Source organism: Colius striatus, chromosome 17 (assembly GCF_028858725.1).
Source record: "Colius striatus isolate bColStr4 chromosome 17, bColStr4.1.hap1, whole genome shotgun sequence".
Lineage (NCBI taxonomy): Eukaryota > Metazoa > Chordata > Aves > Coliiformes > Coliidae > Colius > Colius striatus.
In genome coordinates, this window is record NC_084775.1 from 7,307,122 (window position 1) to 7,326,852 (window position 19,731).

At 59.6% G+C, this 19,731-nt stretch overlaps 1 protein-coding gene across 1 annotated transcript; it reads right to left on the minus strand.

Moving 5' to 3' along the window:
* Positions 1 to 9,530: 9,530 nt before the first annotated feature.
* Positions 9,531 to 15,892, minus strand: LOC104552791 (carbonic anhydrase 15). The gene is made up of 8 exons (XM_062009806.1): positions 15,683 to 15,892; positions 14,114 to 14,149; positions 12,349 to 12,519; positions 12,064 to 12,224; positions 11,317 to 11,409; positions 10,895 to 10,961; positions 10,525 to 10,691; positions 9,531 to 10,004 (listed from the first exon to the last, which is right to left on the minus strand). The coding sequence occupies exons 1-8, from the start codon at positions 15,747 to 15,749 to the stop codon at positions 9,786 to 9,788; spliced, it is 981 nt and encodes a 326-aa protein (XP_061865790.1). The 5' UTR covers positions 15,750 to 15,892; the 3' UTR covers positions 9,531 to 9,785.
* Positions 15,893 to 19,731: the final 3,839 nt, after the last annotated feature.

The following is a 19,731-nucleotide window of genomic DNA, read 5'->3' on the forward strand; positions in this document are numbered from 1 at the left end:
CTCTGTCTCTGTGTCATTCCAATACAACCACTCTGGCCTCGTGGGCCAGCATCACCCCAGTGTGGGGGGAGGAATGGGAAGACACACCTGCATGCGTGCACATATACACATGTACATACTCCTGGGGCTCCTTGCAGCTCCCACTCACCCCTGGAGACTCCAATGAGCCTCCACCAAGAGCAGGGGACAAATAGTCTGGGTGAACAGACTGGTCTAAGCCATCATGGCAGCAGCGAGTGCATGTCTCTGACTGTGCCAGTCTTGTCTCTTGCCTGCTGGCTTCTGGGTGCCAGGTCCCTTGCAGCGACATGTGGCTTCTGGTGTGGCCATGACCAGCTGTGTCCCTTTGCTGGTCAGCCGTGACTTTGTCAGGGTGTTGGTGTAGCTGCCAGTCATGCACATGCACCAGCACGTCCCTTGCACCCTGTGCCACAGCAGTATGGGCCTCTCATGGTCCTGTCCCCATCCATGGCACAGCCCTGAGGGGGTTTCCCTGAGGCCCTGCACACAGGGCAGGTGCAGCCACAGCAATGCTAAGAATGCCAGTGCTCTGCCACTGCCACCCATCAGAGCTGCCAGGAGCCACCCTGGGGACAGGGGACGGGGCCACCCAGCCGTGCTGTGTGCAGCTGGGAGCAGACGCCCTCTTGGCAAAGAGAGGACAGCCCCAGCACATCTCCCTCCCCAAGCTGTCAGGGCCTGAGCAGGCTTTATGTTGCCATGCAGACACCTTCTAGGGCCACAGAATCATAGAACGGCTGGGCTGGAAGGGACCTTTAAAGATCATGTAATCCAAACCTCCTCCTATAACGACCATGGACATCTTCACCTAGATCACGCTGTTCAAAGCCCTGTCCAGCAGATGTTGAATGTTTCCAGCAACAGGGCATCCACCACCTCTCTGGGCAACCTGGGCCAGAGTTTCACAACCCTCATTGTTAAAAATGTCTTCCTTATATTTAATACAAATCTACCCTTCTTTAGCTTAAAGCTAAATAGTTTGCCCCATTTTTCTTGTACATCCCCTTGAGGAGCTGGCTGGATACAACTGGCTTTCTGAGTGCAGGCACACATTGCTGGCTCATGCACAGCTTTTTATCTACAGATATCCCCAAGTCCTCCCCCACAAGGCTGCTCTCAATCCCTTTTGATTGCCCAGTCTGTACTGGTACCATGGCATAGGAAGGATGTGAGGGACCTTTGAATCCTAGAAGAAAAACTCCCAGGGAGGTGAAGTGAGACCCACTCAGGGCAGCCCCTTGCCCATCCCAGGGACCTGGACTCTCACTTTCTGCCTCCTGCTGACAATCAGCTGGCCTAGGAAGGCTAGGAGTCAGCCAGCACCTTCAGTGCGGGATGGGCACTCTCCATGTTGGCATAGTTTGGGGCAAATCCCCTAACAGCCAGCAAGGAGGTAGCACCACTGTGTGCAGCACCAATGGCCACCTCCTCTGCTGCATCCGTTATGTCCATTCCAGTGTCTCTGCCCTGTCCCACTCACTTCAATGTCTCCATGTATCCTACCCACCTAACACCTCCATCCACTCATCCATCCATCCCACCCATCCCTCCCTCCCTGCCCCCTAAGAAGCTCTGATGAAGGTGCCCACCATAGCACTTTAATGTCATTTTTTACTCAATCACTCAGCAACTACTTGAGGATTTCTCAGGAAATGAAGTAAAAAAACTGCCAAATTCAAAATCTATGAGACAAGATCCAAGGGGGGCAGTTTCTGCTCTCTGCATTTTCCCTTCTCTGGTAAAACACCTAAGGGAGAAGAGTCTCCCAGGAAAGCAGCACTGCAGCAGCATCCCCACACCTGCCAGGAGAGCAAATACCAAAGAACATCTTTGAGTGGATTTCAGGCTCTTTCACCCATCCCTTTCTCAGATGGACATGCCAGGGTGGGCAGGGATGGCCTGAACAAAGCACTGGTGCTGCTAGTGACAGAAACCCTGTGCCTGCCAGTGCTGCCAGGGACCTCACAGCCACACAGTGTTTCAGAAGACTGTTCTGGTGGGAAGATGTTGCTGTTTACTCAGAGAAGGTGCTTTTCCCAGAGCTTATTTCCTCAAGGTGTGCAGCACTCCACATGTACAGTGCCAGCCTGAGGCTCCTGACTGCAGCAGCATCCCTGTCCCTCCCTATTGCTGCTGGAGGCAGCACCTCCCTGCTCTGTGCTTTACCCATGTCCCTGTGCCCAGACCCACTGCCCTCTGCCCTGTCTGTGTCCCCTGCATCCCAGGGCCACCCAAACACTGCTGCCAAGCTTGCACTGGCTCTGTGCAGATGGCCCCATCTCCTGCCCATCTCATCTTTTGCCAAGCAGAGAGACTGTCTGCAGCTGCTGTTTCTTTCTCACTGCCTGGTAATCCTGCAGCCATGGGCATGTACCCTGGTCTGCTGCAGTCCTCCTTCCCTCCTGCTTTTCAGCTGGCAGCAGGGATCCCACCAAGAGGCACCTCATGCTCCAGAACAATTTTATTTGCTTTATTCTGACTTCATCCTGCTCCTCATCTGGGCAAAGGGAGACCTTGCCAAAACATAGCCCAATGCATGGGATAAACCCCTGTCCCAACACCCTGCACAGAGGACTGGAGGCAGTCCCAGTGCCCCTGCCCATGTGTATGGGGACAGGCTTAGGAGTTTTCACAGGAAACCCCATCTCCACAGAGCAAACTTATGCCCAGGCCAGAGAGCAACACCCTGGGCTGCTGCTGGCCTTAGGGAAAGAGCCAGTAACAGTATGCTCAGTCTGCACCTGAGCCAGGGAAGGAACCAAGGACCATGGACAGGTCTGTCCTGCTGTATTTCAAGATGAGCTGCTTTAAGACAGTTTCCTGTGCAGAGAGGCTGCAGTGGTACCAAGCCAGCAGAGAGGGTCCTGGCGGCTGCAGAAGGAGCTCCAGGAGGAGAGGGTCCCACAGCACAGCTGCATGTGCCCATACCAGCTCACTGCTGGGCACACAGTCGCAGAAACAGAACTAGCTCCTCCACCCTGGTGCTGAGTTCCTTCCCACACTCAAGTGAGGTTGTTCTCTGGAAAAGCCCTGCCTGCATCAGCCCTGTCCCCAGCCTCATGCTGCTGCCAGGGCTTTTGCCCAGGAGAGTGTCTGCCTGGCCTTCTGTCAGCCTGAAATGCCCCAAGGACCAAGACCTGCTGCCAGGAAGGAAGCTCACTTTTCTTTTCCAGAGACAAAGCTCAAACCTCAGCAAGGACTGATCCCATTAGCTGTCAGATTGTGCCCTGAAACAGCAGTTTCCTGGGGTGACACAGGGCCCTGCTTGAGCTGTGCTGACACCTTTGGGGAGGCGGCTGGTGGGGAAGGGGCCGGGGGGAAAATCCTTTCCACAGAGCTTAAAATCCATCTCAACATGCCACGGGTAGAGCCTGTCCCTTGGTCACAAGAAACCAGCCTGAGCTTTACATGGGCTCTGTTTGGGGCAGGTCCTGCTGGGTCCCAAGCCAGGGTCTCACTTCAGCTTCCCTCTGGGTGGGCAGAGCACAGTGTTGTCTCTTGATCCCAGGGGAAGGAAATGTCACCAATTATTGATTAAAAGATGTTGGTAAATCCTTTCTATTAGTCACAACTGGCAAGGAAAGGCCTGAATTATAGATCAGTGGCCCTGGCTCCCTCAGGGCTCCCATACTGCCCCTCTGCCCGAAGCACACCTAATTCCAGACAGTGTTACCCACAACAAGCCTTTAACGGGGCTGAAGACCCCCGCTGAGAATCACACTGGCATGCATGGCCTGATCCAGCCCTGAGGGGGGAGGGAAGCAGTGCCTGGGGGAAAAAACAGCCTGTTCCACTCCCACAGCCCCCTCGGAGGGGTTTTCTGGTGAGCAAATGTGCTGAGTGAGACTGAAAGCCGTGCCTCCGCCCAGCTGCAGCTCTCGCTCTCCCATCTCCTCTGCTGCAATTTTAAACACTCTTATTTTTTGCTGTTTTCCCAGCTCAACATTAATTTTAAAACAAGTGGGATCTAATTTAGTAAATCAGATGCTTCAGGGAGGCTTTAATTAGCTGCAGAGAGGTGGTGGGTGCTGCGGCAGCGCCGGGGCTCGCTGCGCTCCCAGGCTGAGGTTTGCCAGCGAGGGCTCAGTGAGGCCTGTGGGGGCTTTAACAAACCCACGTGGTTTCAGCATTTTGGGCTTGGAGGGGCATCATGGCCAAGAGCACAGGGAGGGATGCAGGGATGGAGGCAGAGGGGTGTGGGGCCACAAGAGCCCTTGAACCCCTTGTCCCAAAACACTGTCCCCAGCCCCAGAGCTCTGCTCTTGTCTCTAAACCCTGTCCTGGGGCAAAAGCAACTCCCACACCCATGGCCTGGGACTTGGAGGGGCCTGTGCTGAAGCCCCTCCATGGGGACCAGCTCCTGCCAGCTTTGTCCCCAGACTCCATCCTGGGCTTGCTTTCTTTTGTTGCACACCGCTGCTTTCCCCAGGCCACAGCAAGCCCCAGCATCTCGTGCCAGGACGACTGGGGGTCTCTGTCTGTGGGGGTGTGGGGGGAGTGCAGCGATGCTGATGAAACAGCTTGTCTGGAGAGCCACGGGCGACGTGGCACAGGCACTGGGGCCAGGGGCATCCCGCAGCAGCTGCAGCCGTTCCTGGAGGCAGCAGGGCTGAAACTCGAAAGCAACAACCAGCACCAAGAATAGGCACAGCTCAGGCTGAGGGGAGCGGGGAGAGGCAGACCCTGTCGGGTGGCCGTGGGAGGACAGCACGAGTCCCCCGCCTCGGCTCTGCCCATCTCAGGCAATACCTAACGGCCTCTGCCCTGCCTGACCTGGGGGAGTGCAGCCCCCAACACGGCTGGTGGCTTCTGCCCCGCATCCCAACATCCCCCCTCTCTGAAGGGCGTGGGGAAGGGCCGTGCAGGGCCCAGGCTGTGCCACGCCAGCCGCCGGCAGCGCTGCCCTGCAGCTGTGCAGCCACGGGACAGCCCCGGCTAAATTTACTCCTCGCCTGCCACAGTCTCCAATCACAAACTCGAAAGGGGGCCCAAAAAAAGGAAGCGAAACCGTCTCCAGTGTGTGCTGACGTGTGAAGCCCAGTGAGTGCCACACAGCTGAGCCCCGAGGCAGCTCAGCCCCAAGACGGTTGCTGGCTCTCTGCTGCAGTGAGCTTTGCCCCTGGCTTGCCAGGTTATCGTCGTGGAGGCCCAGCAGCTGCCACAGCAGAGCGATAGGCTTTGGGGCAGCCCAAAGCTGCCCAAAGTTGGGAGTATGGGTCAGGGGGAACACTAAGGACCCACTGTGGGCTGGTGCTGAGGCTAGTGGAGATGTGTGCCATGGCAGAGTGTCTGTCCCCAGCCTGGGGTCGTAGCTCCTGTCTCTGGTCCCTGGCAGGGTTATCCCTGGCAGAGTCTTGCCTGGCAGAGGGGTCCCTAGCTCACTGTGCAGTATCCCAGATGCTGCATGTGTGTGTACCCAGCTCCCCAACAATCCTTGTGCACCCAGGTCCCTCAGGTCGGCCACTGCTGAGCCCACACACAGGATTTGGGTCAGGGCTGACCCTGACATTACTCAGCTCATGGCTTTGCCCCCTTGTGCCAGTGGCAGGACCAGTCCAGGTCTTCCTGCTGCCACTCCACTACCAGGTCATCCTGAATCCTCTCTCATTAACTAAATTAAACTAACCTGCCTCCTGCCAGGCAGCCCCTGACCTGGGCCTGTCTGCTAGTCTGACCGACTGCAAGATGCACAGGGCAGCCTCCACATCCCCACAGTCTGGTGCAGATTTCCCCAAAGCTGGGAAAAGAAAATGTAGGTTATAAATCATTACAAAAAAGTATTGTTTATAAAACACTATCAAATAGTCCCTGGGCAGCCCAGCTCAAAGCCTCAGCTGGGGACAGCCAGAGAACCCAGGCCAGGGCTTAGTGCCCTGCAATTAAAAAGTAATAAAACAAATGAAATAAATAAATGTTTGAGGCTGGTGTAGTCGAAAACACGACTTGAGCAATCAAGCTGACTTGTGATGAGAGCATTTGCATAGCTCTGTCAAAACAGCAACCGCCACGGCACGCAGCTGGCAGCCGGCAGGAAGGCACCGCAGGGGCGGCCGGGCACCTCGCAGGGGGCTGATTTAGGTGTGTGCTAAACCCAGCCACAGCCCAGGGAGAGGTAAACAACCCCAAAGAGAAATGCCTGGGCTTGTAAACAGATTGTAAATAAGCAGAACCATCTCAAAAGCAAACACCTTTCAGCTGGTACAAAATATTTATCATCTCAAGCTCAGCATGATAAAATAAAACTCCCAGCAGAGCTTCAGCTCTGGTCTAGGGACCAAACACACTTGTTTTCTGTCCACACTTGGTGTAAACAGACATGTCTGCCCAGGCAGGTGTGCTGATGGGGAGGTTTTGTCACAGGGCTGGTAGTGCCTGTTTGGAGAAACACGGTCATTACATTTCAGGCCTTGTTAGGACTCTTCAGATTGGGGCTTTTCAGTTTAACGTTAAGAAATGTGTATGTAAGGAGAGCTGGTGGCAGGATGACGGTGTGGCAGTGGCAATGGGGGCTGATAGTGTCATGGAAGTGGCTGCCATGGTCCTTGCTGAGCCCTCAGGAAGGAACAGGAGAGTTTGACTAAGCCAGTGAGGGAGAATGGTAAGCCAAATTTGGCTTTCTTCCCCACCACAGCCTGCTGGGGTGAGCTGTGACACTGCCATGGCTTTGGCAGCAGTGCAGGGGCTGGAGAGGACCACAGGGTGCACCCCAGAGCTGGATCTTGCACCTCGGCCAGTGCCACCCTCACCAGCAGCCTCTTCAACCTGGGCATACACCACCAGCCCCAGCTGCAGCAGAGCCTCAGCCTTTCCCCCTTCCTCTGAGGCCATGGCAGAAAGAGGAACAGCAGGTTTAAGCATTTCTGCCATGTTTTAAGCACTTTGGGCTGAGCATCCTAGGCCAGCCATGGGCAAGGGGTGCTGACACACATCAGCAGCCCCCAGCTGAGCCAGCAGCTGCGGTGACCGCAGCCCCCTGCTCAGGAACAGCCTGCACTAAAATTACAGCTCAGCTGAAACAAGAGGCTGCTTCTGCCAAACACCAGCTGGGAGCCAGGAATAGCCCCAGTTCGCGCCACTTTCTCAGCACCAACGTTCCAGCACGTGTCACACAGAGGCTGCCCCGGGCCGGGCAGCGGGCGGGAAAAGCCATTTCTCAGCCTCACTTCACCAGTGGCTCTTGGACGGGTGGGGAAATTCCACGTCCTTTTGCTAAGCAGCCCGGGCAGCCCAGTGTTCCTGGGAGGAGGCACAGCACCTTCCCAGGCTTGGGGCCCCAGCAGGTTTGGGGTCCCAGCAAGCTGCACAGTGTGTGCTGAGATCTTGGGGAAGTTTTGCTGTCCAACTGTACTGAAGAGCCTCAGCCGACAGACCCAGCCTGGTGCCACCACTGTCCTCTGCCAGGGGCACCTTGGCTGGTCAGAATGATTCCCTCAGAGGAAAGGCACCTTGAGCATAGGAGTGTCTGCTCTTGGGGCTCCTGCCAGGCCTCTCGAGCTCAGCCTGACCTTGGTGAGCCACAGTCCTGTGCCCTCCATGGGCAGCCAATGTCCAGCCTGCTGCCACTCACGCCCTGGCCTGGTGCTGGACTGGAAGGAGACATAGGCTGTGCCACACCTGAGTAGGGGGCACAGGGAGAGTGGTGGAACAGGGATGGACACGGGGGCACAGACAGTGCAGACAACATGGGGAGACAGCGGGGAATAAAGGGCACAGGGAGACATGACGGGACATGGGGGGAACAGAGGACACAGGAGGGGATGAAGAGGGCAGGCACAGGGACACGGGGGGCACAGGGACACGGGGGGCACAGGGACACGGGGGGCACAGGGGGCAGTGACACAGCCGGGGGGCACTGGGACACGGGGGACACGGGGGGTAGCGACACAGCCGGGGGGCACAGGGACACGGGAGGCACAGGGACACGGGGGACAGCAACACAGCTGGGGGGCACAGGGACACGGGGGGCACAGGGACACGGGGGAAACGGGGGACAGCAACACAGCCGGGGGGCACAGGGACACGGGGGACACGGGGGGCAGCGACACAGCCGGGGGGCACAGGGACACGGGGGACACGGGGGACAGCAACACAGCCGGGGGGCACAGGGACACGGGGGGCACAGGGACACGGGGGACACGGGGGGCAGCGACACAGCCAGGGGGCACGGGGACACGGGGGACACGGGGGACAGCGACACAGCCGGGGGGCACAGGGACACGGGGAACACGGTGGGCAGCGACACAGCCGGGGGGCACAGGGACACGGGGGGCAGCGACACAGCCGAGGGGCACAGGGACACGGGGGGCACAGGGACACGGAGGACACGGGGGACAGCGACACAGCCGGGGGGCACAGGGACACGGGAGGCACAGGGACACGGGGGACACGGGGGGCAGCGACACAGCCGGGGGGCACAGGGACACGGGGGCACAGCGGCGCGCGCGCAGCCCGTAGGCGGGAGGCGAGCGCCCCCTGGCGGCCGCCGCAGCGCCACGACAGCCGCGCGTGAGGGCGTCCCGCGGGACGCGATGCGGGACCCTCGGGACGATCACAGCCCCGCGCCCCTCGGCTGGCCCTGGCCTGAGCCCCCGCACTGCTGTCCGCACCGAGCTCCTTACAGCGGGAGCTGGAGCCCGCGCGGGGGCAGCGGCTGCGGCAGCCCGTGCTCGGCATCCAGCAGCGCCGGGGCACCGGCTCTGCCCTCCCCTCCCCAGACCAGGGCAGCTGCTCCGAGGCCCCAGCCCTGAGCTCCGGCGGAGGGGCACAGCGCCCCAGCACCCGCAGGGGCCTGGGTATCATGGGGCAGCTCCCCTGGAGGTGCCTCGTCCCTGCTGCTGGCGGCACGCAGGAGGATGCTCAGAACCCCTGCCCGGGGGGATGCCACAGCCACTCCGTAAGCTGGAGGGGCTGAAGCCCTGCCCTGGCAGGACTGTGCCCCAACTGTGATGAAAGCCTCAGCCCACCCTGCTCGCAGATGAGAAGCTGAGCTCTTAAGCTCATAATTCAGGAGGAGACGGGAACATGCCTGGAGCTTCAGCACATTAATTAGCGGCCACCCCATATGACCAGGCCCAGGTTCTGCCCCTGCCTCCTTATCCAGCAGCCGTGCTGGCAGCTGCAGCTATTCCAGTCAGTGTAAAATTAGCTCTGTGGAAAGAGCCTTTGTTCCCTGCACCCTGCCCCAGGGCACGGAGGGGTGCTCTGTTCCCCCTGTCACTCCATCAGCCAGCCCCAACCCGGGGGAAAGCAACAGGGCAGCGTCTGCAAGCACGGGGACTGCACAGACCCTGTGCCACATACAGGCCCATGATGTGGCCCTGGAGAGCTGGAGCAGAGGGAGGATAGGGGGGTGTTCTCACACCTGCCCGTGCCACTGTGCACAAACCCACTATCCCCCAAATGCCACCCAGACATCGTCCCTCAGCTCCCCTGTGCCACACACCCAGCCATGCCAAAGGGACACGCAGCCAGAGAGGCAGCGACCTGCAGCCACCAACAAGGCCCTCTGCTTTATTCCAGCTCTGCACATCCTCCCCCTGGGGAGCCAGCACGGGGCCACAAGAACAGCACAGAGGGGCTGGGCTGGCAGAGACTGACCTCTGCAGAGATGCAGCGTTGTGAAGCCTTCATCCAGATGCAATCCCACCGTGCTGCTTTTTGGGTTGGGTTTTTTTCCTTCCCATTTACCAGTGAACCAGAGGTGTTGTCACCCATCCCCGCTGCAGCAGGGGGACGCTCCTGTAGAGGCGGGTGAGGGCCGGATGCTACGGGGCTGGTGAGAAGAGGCCAGTCAGGGCGAGCAGGAGCAGAGGGGAGAGGAGCTGGCAGCAGGCTGGGGCCAGGGCTGTGCTGCTGGCCGTGGCTGCCCGCGAGGCAAACACCTTCCGGCTGCGCAGCGGCTGCGGCGGGCGGAAGTTGTTGGTCATTTTTAGGAGCGTGGAACCGGCGGCCGGGAAGTGGAGGCTGCTGAAGAACACCTGCAGCTGCGCAGGGGAGAGACAGGGTGGGCATCTTGTGAGCCCCCTTCCATGCTGCCTCACGGCTGAAGGCACAGGAGCCATGGCATGGCCCCATGCTGGTGGTTGTCCTCCTGCCACCCCTCACTGATCACCCAAAACCAGACCCAGAGGGACGTCCAGGGATGGGCTCTTGAGGTTTGAAGGAGGTAATCATGTTTCACTGCCTGTGCTAAGCACTTTAAGAGCAGCTGGCCTACGACAGCCTCAAGGAAACACATCTGCCTAAGATACTTGGGCAGCAGAAGAGAAACTCATCTGTATAGAACCTCTTCTGAGCTCCAATGGGTTGGCTCCCATGTCCCTTTCTGAGCATCAGGGCTGGGTGAGATGGGATTTCTCCCTGCTGGCAGGTGGCTACAGCTCCGTTACTTAACCCTCATAAAATTAATTAATGGCCAGGTTACTGGCAAGGTTAATGCAGAGATGACTTTCCCTGCTTAGGGGTCAGGTGAAACACAAGGAAAGGGGCAGTGCACACCAGTACCTGATCCCGACCAATCTCCACTGGCTCCTCGAAGACAGTCCAGATGACGGCCTCGCTGCAGTCGGGGGTGGTGAGGGAGCCCTGGTAGCGGTAGTAGCCGGACAGCCGGCTGCCGTCTGGCAGCAGCGTGCTCAGCCGGAACGTGGAGGCCAGATCTACGGAGTCCCCTGTGGGCAGAGACACGGCCACTCAGCCCACTCTGTGCCAGAGACACTGGGGGGACACCAGATCCACCCCCATCAGTTTCCCCACAGCCAGGTGGCCCCACAGACCAGCAGGTCCCTCCTACCCAAAGCCCCGCTGCACCCCTGCCCTCCCACACTGGGGTCTCTCTTCTTTCTGCCTGTGCTCTGGGGCTGAGGTGACTCACCAGCATGGGAAACATTCCTCAGCCCCACCACAATGGTGTTGTAGTTGGTGTTAGGGGTTTCGGAGACCTGTGGAAGGGAAGGGTAAGCAGCTAGGGCAGGGCAGAGCATGTGCAGGGCAGAGCTGGGTCATCCTTCACCACCCAGCATCTGCAGGCAGAGCCGGCCTCAGCCCTGTGTCACTATGGAGCAGTGATGGGAACAATGGGCTCCCAATCAGGACTCCCTTGCATGAACCTGCCAGGGGGATCATGGCACTTTTCACTGCTGAGGTTCCCCTCCACCTCCTGGTCTCAACCCAGACTTCCCACACTGCCTCACTCCCTCAGGGGGGCCACACAAACCCACCCCCAGCTGCACTGTGAGCAGTTGATTCCTGGTGGGTCCCCTCCACTGGCAGCATGAGCCCCTCCCCTAGACTCACCTGGAAGAAGAAGCCAAGGACTGCCAGCCCATTGGGATGCCCCTTTGCCTCTGCCAGCGTCTGGTACTTGACATTGATGTGCACAATGTGCAGCTGAGGAAAGCATGGAGGGGCCAAGCATTGGCAGTCACCCCTGCCTGGCCCCTCAGCAGCAGAGCCCTCACCCACAGATGCCCCAGGCCAGGCTGGGTGGCAGACACTGAGCCATCCACCCCCCAGCAGAGCCCTCCGGGTCCCATGGGTGCTTCCCTGGGGCAGCTGCTGCAGGATCAGAGTGCTCCAATGAACCACAGGTGCTTTAACAGGGGTGGGGAAAGGGGGCCAGCATTCACGGGGTGCCCACCAGCCACAATACAAACATTTTGCCCTCTTCTGGTGGATAATTAATATTTCAGAGGTGCAGAGCCTCTTCCACCCAGAAGGATCCCGGCACACTTGGCACAGTGTTCTCCAGCTCCTGCTGCGGGCACTGACTCAGCACACAGCCCCACCAGGACACAGAGCCCTCCCAACCCTGCTGGGTGCCCCTGGCCACGCAGCTTGGCCCACGCACAGGAAAGAAAGACCTCCAGTCTCACACCAGCTGCTTTTTAGCTACTCAGGTGGCCTGTGCAGCCATCAACACAAGGCTGTGGAGACAGAGTCCACAGCCAAACCTGCAGGCACAGCATCACAGAGGCCACCTGGGACACTTCCCATCACACCGAGGACGTGGGCAGCACACCATTGATGCCTTTTGTCACCTACCTCCATAGGGAGCTGGTGCCCATCCAGGGTGTGCTCGGAGCCGTTCCGTGCCGGGCTGCCCCAGTGGAAGTGGAGCTGCAGGGCACGGTACCTGCCCGGGAGGCCCCCACCGCTGATGGTGATGTGCTCAGAGACCGACTCACTTGCCAGGCTCAGCACCACTGCAGGGGCAGCAGAATGAAGGCAGGATGGGGGACGGCCCTGGCACACTTAGGCTTGTCCTCCACTCAGGAGCAGGGACAGAGCTGAGCCCCGGCCGGGACGGTGCCTGGCCATAGCACTCACCTGTGTGCCCATCATTTGCCAGCCTCCACTTGCCTGGGGGAGCCTGGTCGTAGCCCTCAAAGAGGATGTCCCCGAGGCGCCTGTCCCGCTGCAGCCAGCGCCTGTCGATGTTCACAGGGGACTGCTTGTTGCCGCCGCATGTGGCTTTCAGCTCCTTCCAGTGGCTGGGACCTGCAGAGGAACAGAAGCACTGTGAGCAGCCACCAACCCCAGGCCACTGTCACTCCCAGGGGGAACACAAGGCTGGGTCTGCTGTCCTTGACTACATCCCACAGGAGCTGCTCTCCTGTCCTTCCTCCCTATTGATGAGCGGGGGCTTAATTCAGCTGGAGATCCTTACGGGGCCAGGGTCTACATTTAACATGGCAGTCGTGTCTGTCCCTCCACACTGTCACTGGTGAAGGGCTGGCTTTTCTCCTAGTCCCCTCTGCCCATCACTGCAAGCAAACCCTCCATCAGAGAGGCTGCACTGTCCCTTGGCCCCCTGTGGCCCCCAGGCCAGAGCTCACACCAGGGCTGGGCAGAGTTGCTCTACACAGAGGGAGTAAACTACTCCATACAGCCCCTGGGAGGGAAAGACAGGCAGGAGCTGCTTGAGAAAGGAGGACAGAGGACTTAAGGCCTTTTCACAGAACATGTGGTTTGGGTTTTACCACTGGTTGATTCACACATCATTATCCCCCATAACTCCTACAGCCAGGATCTGGGGGAGGCTGTTCCCCCAGCAGCACCCCATGGTTCAGCTCTCACAGTTCCCTATCTCCTTCTTAAGCAGAGAAAACCACAGACACACCTCCTGCACTGGGCTCAGTCCTGTCTCCTTCTCTTTTTCCCTCATTATTCTAGGCAGTTTTTTACCTGGAAACCCTGTGAGCTGCAGCCTGGCTGTGCCGTGCTCCACCAGCTCCCAGAGCTGCAGCCTGGCTGTGCCGTGCTCCACCAGCTCCCAGGCATGGTGCTGCAGGGCGGCCCCGCAAATTACCCCACGTCTTCATTAAGGGGCCATTCCCTGCAGCCCTGCCATGTGCACATGCCGGCTGCACGCTGCCCCAGCCGCTTCCCGCCGGCCGCAGTGCCTTGCAGAAGCTGCCCTGGCCGCCGGCCTGCTGACGTTCACAGCCGGTAACACCAGGCATTGGTGAGCGGTGCTGGCCCTTCCCGCTCACCAGCCACAGCCACTGGGCACGGGGCATGTAAACCCAACAGCTATAAAACACTTCAGCTGTAACAGCTGATTAAGTTCTGTTGATCCCTAATTAACCTTTTACAAGCTATTTACATGCTTTGATACAAAGTGCCCCCAGCCATGCTTCCCTTCCCCAGCGCAGAGGCACTGCCTGCCCTGAGCCATCCCTCCTGAAGCTGGGCCCCTGTGCCCTATGGCCTCCTCAATGCCTGTGCCTCGCTGGAGTTGGTAATGGCATATTTTAAATCCAGGATTTTATTTGCTTCAGGTGAAAGGAGGAGGGGGGGGGGGAAGCTGGTGCTGGCCCTGGAGCACCCGGATTTGGCTAGGGCAGGAGGCCAGGGCCAAGCTGCTCCAAGGAGCTCCGGCACTTGTCTCCAGCCTTTAGGCCAGCACTCCGAAAAACAAAGCTCCTCTAAGTGTTCCCATCTTGGTGTGATGGAGGTGAATTCAACCCTCCCCAAGTCACACTCTGCTGCACTACTGGTGCTGCCCAAGGTGCCCCCAGCCTGGAGGAGATGTGGGGATGTGAGCCCCACACAGCCCGGACACCCCTACCCTGTAGGTGGCATCACTCACCGCATTTGGGGTCCTGTGAGTCATAACACCACTGCCCTGCAGGAGAGAGGAGAGCTCAGGGGGGTGATGGTGTCAGGCACCACCTCCCCAAACCCAGCTGTGGCCATGCCCAGCCCCGTGACAGCAGGCAGGGGTCCCGCTGGCGCTTATGCTCATCCCAGTTATTCTTGGTGCTGGTGTTTTCACACCCTCCCTGCCTCCCCCGGCTGCTCCCAGGGAAACCTCCCTCAGTATCACTCTGCTCTGCTTCAAGGCAGCCAAATCTCTCTGCTTGTGGGGGCTCCTTCCCCGGCTGCCGCAGGGTTGTCCCCCACTTACACCTCCTGGGGAACCGAGGCCGCCCCTCACCCTACACCAGGCACCTCACCCACGTCCAGCAGCACCAGAGACCAGGAGGAAGGGGGTTGGGGGCTGCCGCAGCTCTCCCAGGTGCCTCCTTGCAGGGGGGCTGGCAGCAGCAGGTGGCTGCAGCAGGCAAGAGGTGGCAGGGGGGTGGAAAGCCTTGTGCCCACGTTGCTTTGTTGCTCAGGGCCACCTCAGTTGGAGCTGCTGAACTCCCACCAGCGCTGCTGCCTGCGCCGGGGCGGCTGCAGGGGCTCCACGCTCGCTGCTGAGCGCCAGTGCAGCAGACACAGGGATGCTGAGCGGATGCTGGAGATCTGCTCCTGCTGACTGCACATCCACCTGGGGCTACCAGCATGTCAGTTCCCCAGCCTGCTCCTGGCAGGAGGCACGGGGACACGCAGTGCCAGCCCATCCAAGCAGTCCCCAGTGATGGTCGCGGGGCTATGCCAGGGAGCTGGCCGCAGGCAAGCCAAGCCACAGCCACTTGAGCTGCCAGGACTCAGGCAGCCCTGTCTGCCTCCACCTGCCCTGCCTGCAGCACCACAGAGAAACCCTGGCTACAGCGCTACAGAAGTCTCCAGCCCCAGAAGAGAGCTGGGAGGAGGATGGTGCAGGACTCAGAGGGTGCCCAGGACAGGGACCTTCAGCTTTCTTTCCTGTCCAGAGAGAAGTTGAGCTGCTGGGAGCCCCTTGGATCCACATCAGCCCTCGGCAGACCACGAGCATCCTGTGGCAGGAGCCAGGGCAGCGCTAGCTGATGCCAGCCCAGCCCAAACGCAGGTGAGCACCCCCCACCTCAGCCTCAGCCCCGGCACAGCAGCATGGCTTTGCACAAAAGCTTTATCCTCCAGGGTGTTTCAGGGTTATCAGTGGGGCAGATAGGCTGAAGCCCAACACCCACATGCCCCAAGGGGACACGAGCCTGAATACTTACTTCCTGCCAGGACAGACAGCCCCAGGCGGGCTGAGACCTCCCTGAGCCCGGCAGCACAGCGGGACATCAGCCGGGGCGGGAGGGGGGGGGAGGGGGGGTTGGATGGTGGGAGTGCAGGACACGGTGCAGGACCAGATCCTCCAGTCCCTGTCCCCAGCACCCCTGCCCCACGTCCTCCCCCTTGGGCCAGGGGAAAGGAACAAATGGGGCTGTTACAGGTACCCTCTGCCCTGCACCCCACAGCCGCCCATCCCCTCCAGCCGCCCCGGAGGGGACCGGGTGCATCTCACCTCCCGCGGCCGCCCGCACGACGAGAGGCAAAGTCAGAAAAGTTAGGGCCAGCTCCCGCGGCCCCATGCCGGCACAGGGACGGCAGCAGCGGGCAGAGGCCCCTCCGCCACGGTCCGTCCTCGTCCTCCTCCGCAGTGCACCCGGGCAGGCGGCGGGGCTGGGGCGGGAGGCAGTGCTGCCAGCGCCCAGGCAGCCCGGGAAATCCTCCGCTCCAGCCTGTGCTCTGCTGTTAAATATTCATCACAAGGGCTGAGTTTTTAACTCCTCGGCTGCTAGGAAGGAGTGGGGGAGCGGCCCGGCCCCCAGCCAGCCCCTCTACGCCGTGCCAGGCCCGGGCCCGGGATGCCAGCCCAAGGGCAGGCAGCAGGGATGAGGCAGGGGAGCGCGGGGCTGGCAAAGGCTGGGGCCACAGCATGCTCCCTGACCCTTCTCCAAGGGGTGAAGCGGTGGTTCCCCCCACTCTTTGCAGGCACGTGGGGGGCTGCCTTTAATGCCCCTCTGACAGCTCTGGCAAACCCCAAGCCAGCAGGTCCTGCAAGCCCCATGCTAGGAGAGGGGTGGTCCCATCAGGGACTGGATGAGGGGGCCAGGCAGTGCCAGGGGGACACACAGGTTGAATCTGAATCCAGTTCATCCCTGCAAACAGAAGCCCCTCCCTGGGCAAAGCCCAGCAAGTGCCCACAGCAGCTGTGCTGTGGGGACCTTCAGTTCCTGGGCTCAGGAGGGAGCAGCCCTTGGGCTCCAGACAGTATAAGGCTGCATCGCAGCATAGCGGCTCAAACTCCCACAGCCACAGCACTGGCGGGCCAGAGCAAGGGGGAAGCACCGGCATATGAGCCTCAGCACCCTCCAGGCATCCCAGGAGGCTCCTGTGGACAGCCTGAGCTGGGGGACAGAGCTGTTCAGCTCCCAGAGAAGGAGGCAGCACATGCTGTTCCCATTGCACCTGGCCAGGCTGACACTGCAGGAGCCAGCATCACAGAATCACTGAATTGCTTGGTCTCACCACTAAAGCCTGTCCTGTGGAGCTGTGCTCTCACAGCAGGCAGGTAGGAAGGGGGTGAAAACACAGGAGTATAGTGTTGTCACATCCTCCTAAAATATCCCTGCCATCTTCAGGCATCAGTGGAAAGGAGGCCACGGGGCCCAGCCCACAGCTCCTCTCCCCAGCACTTGGCCCTGGCCAGGAGCACCACCAAGCTGCTGCCAGCACGAACAAACCCAGCAGCAGTGAGGGCAGGGGGAAGAAGCCTCCTGCTGCCAGCTTGGCCAGGGACAGGCTCAGGCTCTGGCTCAGCAGAGCTGCTTGGCTGACATGTGCTCCAAGGGACAAGACACTCAGGAGGGCTCATCCTTGGCAAGGGCTCTTTGGGGCAACTGCAGCAGCCCTGTGCAGAGCCAGCCCGGCTGGTGCCTGGGCAGCAGCGAGCCGCAGGTGCAGCCCCGGAGCAGGGCACAGGAAGGAAGGCAGGAGCATAGCACTCCTGGGAGCTGCCCTGGCTCTGCACCAGCGCTAACACTTGGCCTCTGCTCTGGAGATGAGGTAGTTTGCAGCGGGCTGCCATCAGCCTTCCGGAGCAATCACAAAGTGGGGCAGGCCAGGCGGAGGGGCTCAGCAGGTCTGCAGGTTGCTGCTGCTGGGAAGGACAGGAGATGCTCCAGCACCCAGGGGAGACCAGGACATCCCTCAGAGATGGGGCACAAACACACTCACCTCCTGCCCATGCTGGCACAGTCCACAGCACTACGCAGTGGCGCCTCAGGAGATGATGGGACACATCACCCCAGACTATCCCCCACCAGAGCATTGACCAGGTCAGGGTTGCCTCCCAGGACATCCTTTTAGGTTTTCAGGCTTCCCTAGTGGTGATTTTTGGTAAGGAGGGCAACTGCAGAGGTGTTAACCACAGAGACCACAGAAGCAGCAGCAGAATTGTGCAGCAATCCAGTACCCAGCAGGAGCAAGTCTCGTGTCCCATCCAGTGCTGCCAGAGCAGGGACCAGCCCAAGGACCCAGAGAGCCCCTCACAGCTGAAGAGGGATGCAGAGCCCCAGTGGGGCTTAGCACAGCCCTGCTGAGGGGGAGGAGCAGGAGGGGAAGCAGAGGGGTCTGCAAGGCATGTGCAAAGGCAGCAGCAGCCTTGGCTGCCCGTCCCCAGCTGTCCGGCTCCCCAGGGAGCACCACTGGCTGCTGGCACCAGCACCAGGCAACCTCCAGTTTCTATAGGAACCAGATCAAACCTTCAAAGAGCCACTCTGTACTTGCTGGTCTCTTGCTGCCACAGTGGTGAGGAGCTTACAGCTGATCACATAGCTCTGTGCTGTCCTGGTGGAGCCAGGCAAGGTCCCTGCAGACATATGTAGTCACAGCACCAGGGGCAAGAGCCACGGCAGGGAAGAAAATACCACTGAAAAATAAAAATCGTTACTTAAACTGCAGCCATGAACCAGTCACAGGCATCATGCCACCCTGGTCAGAACCCCCACCACATGCAGTGCCAGCAAGCACTGCACCAGCACACAGCAGAGCTGCGCAGGCCAGGTTCTGGAGGTAAATTCTGCACTGCTGCCTGGGAACCTGGATGGGGACTCAGGACACTGAGGGAATCGACAAAAGTCAAGGGCTTGAGCTGTCAGAGTGGTTTACTGCCCAGGGATGGGTGCACAAAGGGTTGTGGGCATCCAGAGAAGCAACTGCAGCAAGAAGGTGACGCTCAAGAGGAATAAAGACTCTGGGCATCTCTGATTTTCTGTTAAATGTTTTTATCTCTGTAATAAGCTGCCCCTGGTGCAGGAAGAAAGGCAGGACAGGGAGTGCAGTGGGCAGTGCCACAAAGGAGGCACTGTGGCTGCTGCACAGCCCCTTCACTCATCCTGTGTTCCCAACAGTGTCAGTGATAGGGAGCCTGGACAGCTCCCACAGCCTGGCACCCCCGAGGCCAAGGCCAGGATGTGGCCCATACACACCTCTGACTAGTGCCTTGAAGCCTCCAGCATTCTCCCAGAGCCTGAGAGCCATGGACATGCTGTGCTGAGCACAGCTGCTCACTACCCTCCCAGGAAAATGCTTTTTAAGCTGGTAAGAGCTTACAGCAGAAGGAAGCCCAACAATGCCCCCGCCACAGCACCCAAGTGTTGGTGCTGTCAGCCACCTCCTCTCAGGGTGTCCCAGGAAGCGGCAGCCAGTCCACGGGACAGTGGCTGTGTGCTGCTCCCTGCAGCTCATGGCTGTTCCCTGCAGCCACAGCACTAACCCTGTTTCCTGCCCACAAGAGAGCGGGAGAAAAGAGCAAGTTGTATCTGCACAGGCTCTTGCAGCATCAGCAGAGCTCTGTGCAGTCCTTGCCAGACCACAGCGCCCCCATCTGCTCAGGGCATCAGGCAGCTGCTACAGAGAGATGTTTATCCCTTTACTCCCAAGACCAGCATTAAGGGAAGGGGCTGCATCCCACTACCTTCAGTTGAAACAGCATCTCAAGAGTCTCAAGCAGAAATGAAGTTCTGGGAGCTGTGGACTGTGCTGGTCCAGGTCCAGTAGCAACGGAGGTGGCTGTGGCAGCAGCTGCCCTCAGCGGGTGCAGGAAAGACAAAAGGGAGAGGCGAGGCCTCAGTGGCAGCCGGTGAGGATGACGCTGCAGGCTGGACAGCTTTCAGCAATGAACGCATCCTGTGGCCACAGGCAGGGCATGAGGACAGCCCAGCAAGGCTGTGCAGACTTGTTCTGCAGCACTCACAGCAAACACTGTGAGCCCAGCAGCTCCTAAACCAAATCCAAACCAACAAACCCACGTTTCTAGGACCTGAGCTCCCAGCCCAGGGCACAGATAGGTGTCTTTGCGGTCAGGTCCAGACCATGTAAAAATGACCTGCCCCTCTTTCCCTGCACCCAAACCCAGTCCTTCTCGTGGGAGGCTGGGATCAAGAGGCCAATTTTTAACTATTTCCCCCAGGTAAAGTGGATTTGACTCAGTGTGGCTCTGGAAAGCCCGATTCCAGAGCTTGTCCTGCAGCCACCCACAGAGCTGACACCAGGACAGGGGCAAGGCCA

Excerpts from the sequence above, each read along its gene's own strand:
- LOC104552791 (XM_062009806.1), bottom strand. The coding sequence starts at position 15,749 with ATGGGGCCGCGGGAGCTGGCCCTAACTTTTCTGACTTTGCCTCTCGTC. Across the intron at positions 11,410-12,063 it reads GGCACCAGCTCCCTATGGAG|CTGCACATTGTGCACATCAA; the intron begins GTAGGTGACAAA and ends TGCTTTCCTCAG. Across the intron at positions 10,005-10,524 it reads TGGAGATTGGTCGGGATCAG|CTGCAGGTGTTCTTCAGCAG; the intron begins GTACTGGTGTGC and ends TCCCCTGCGCAG.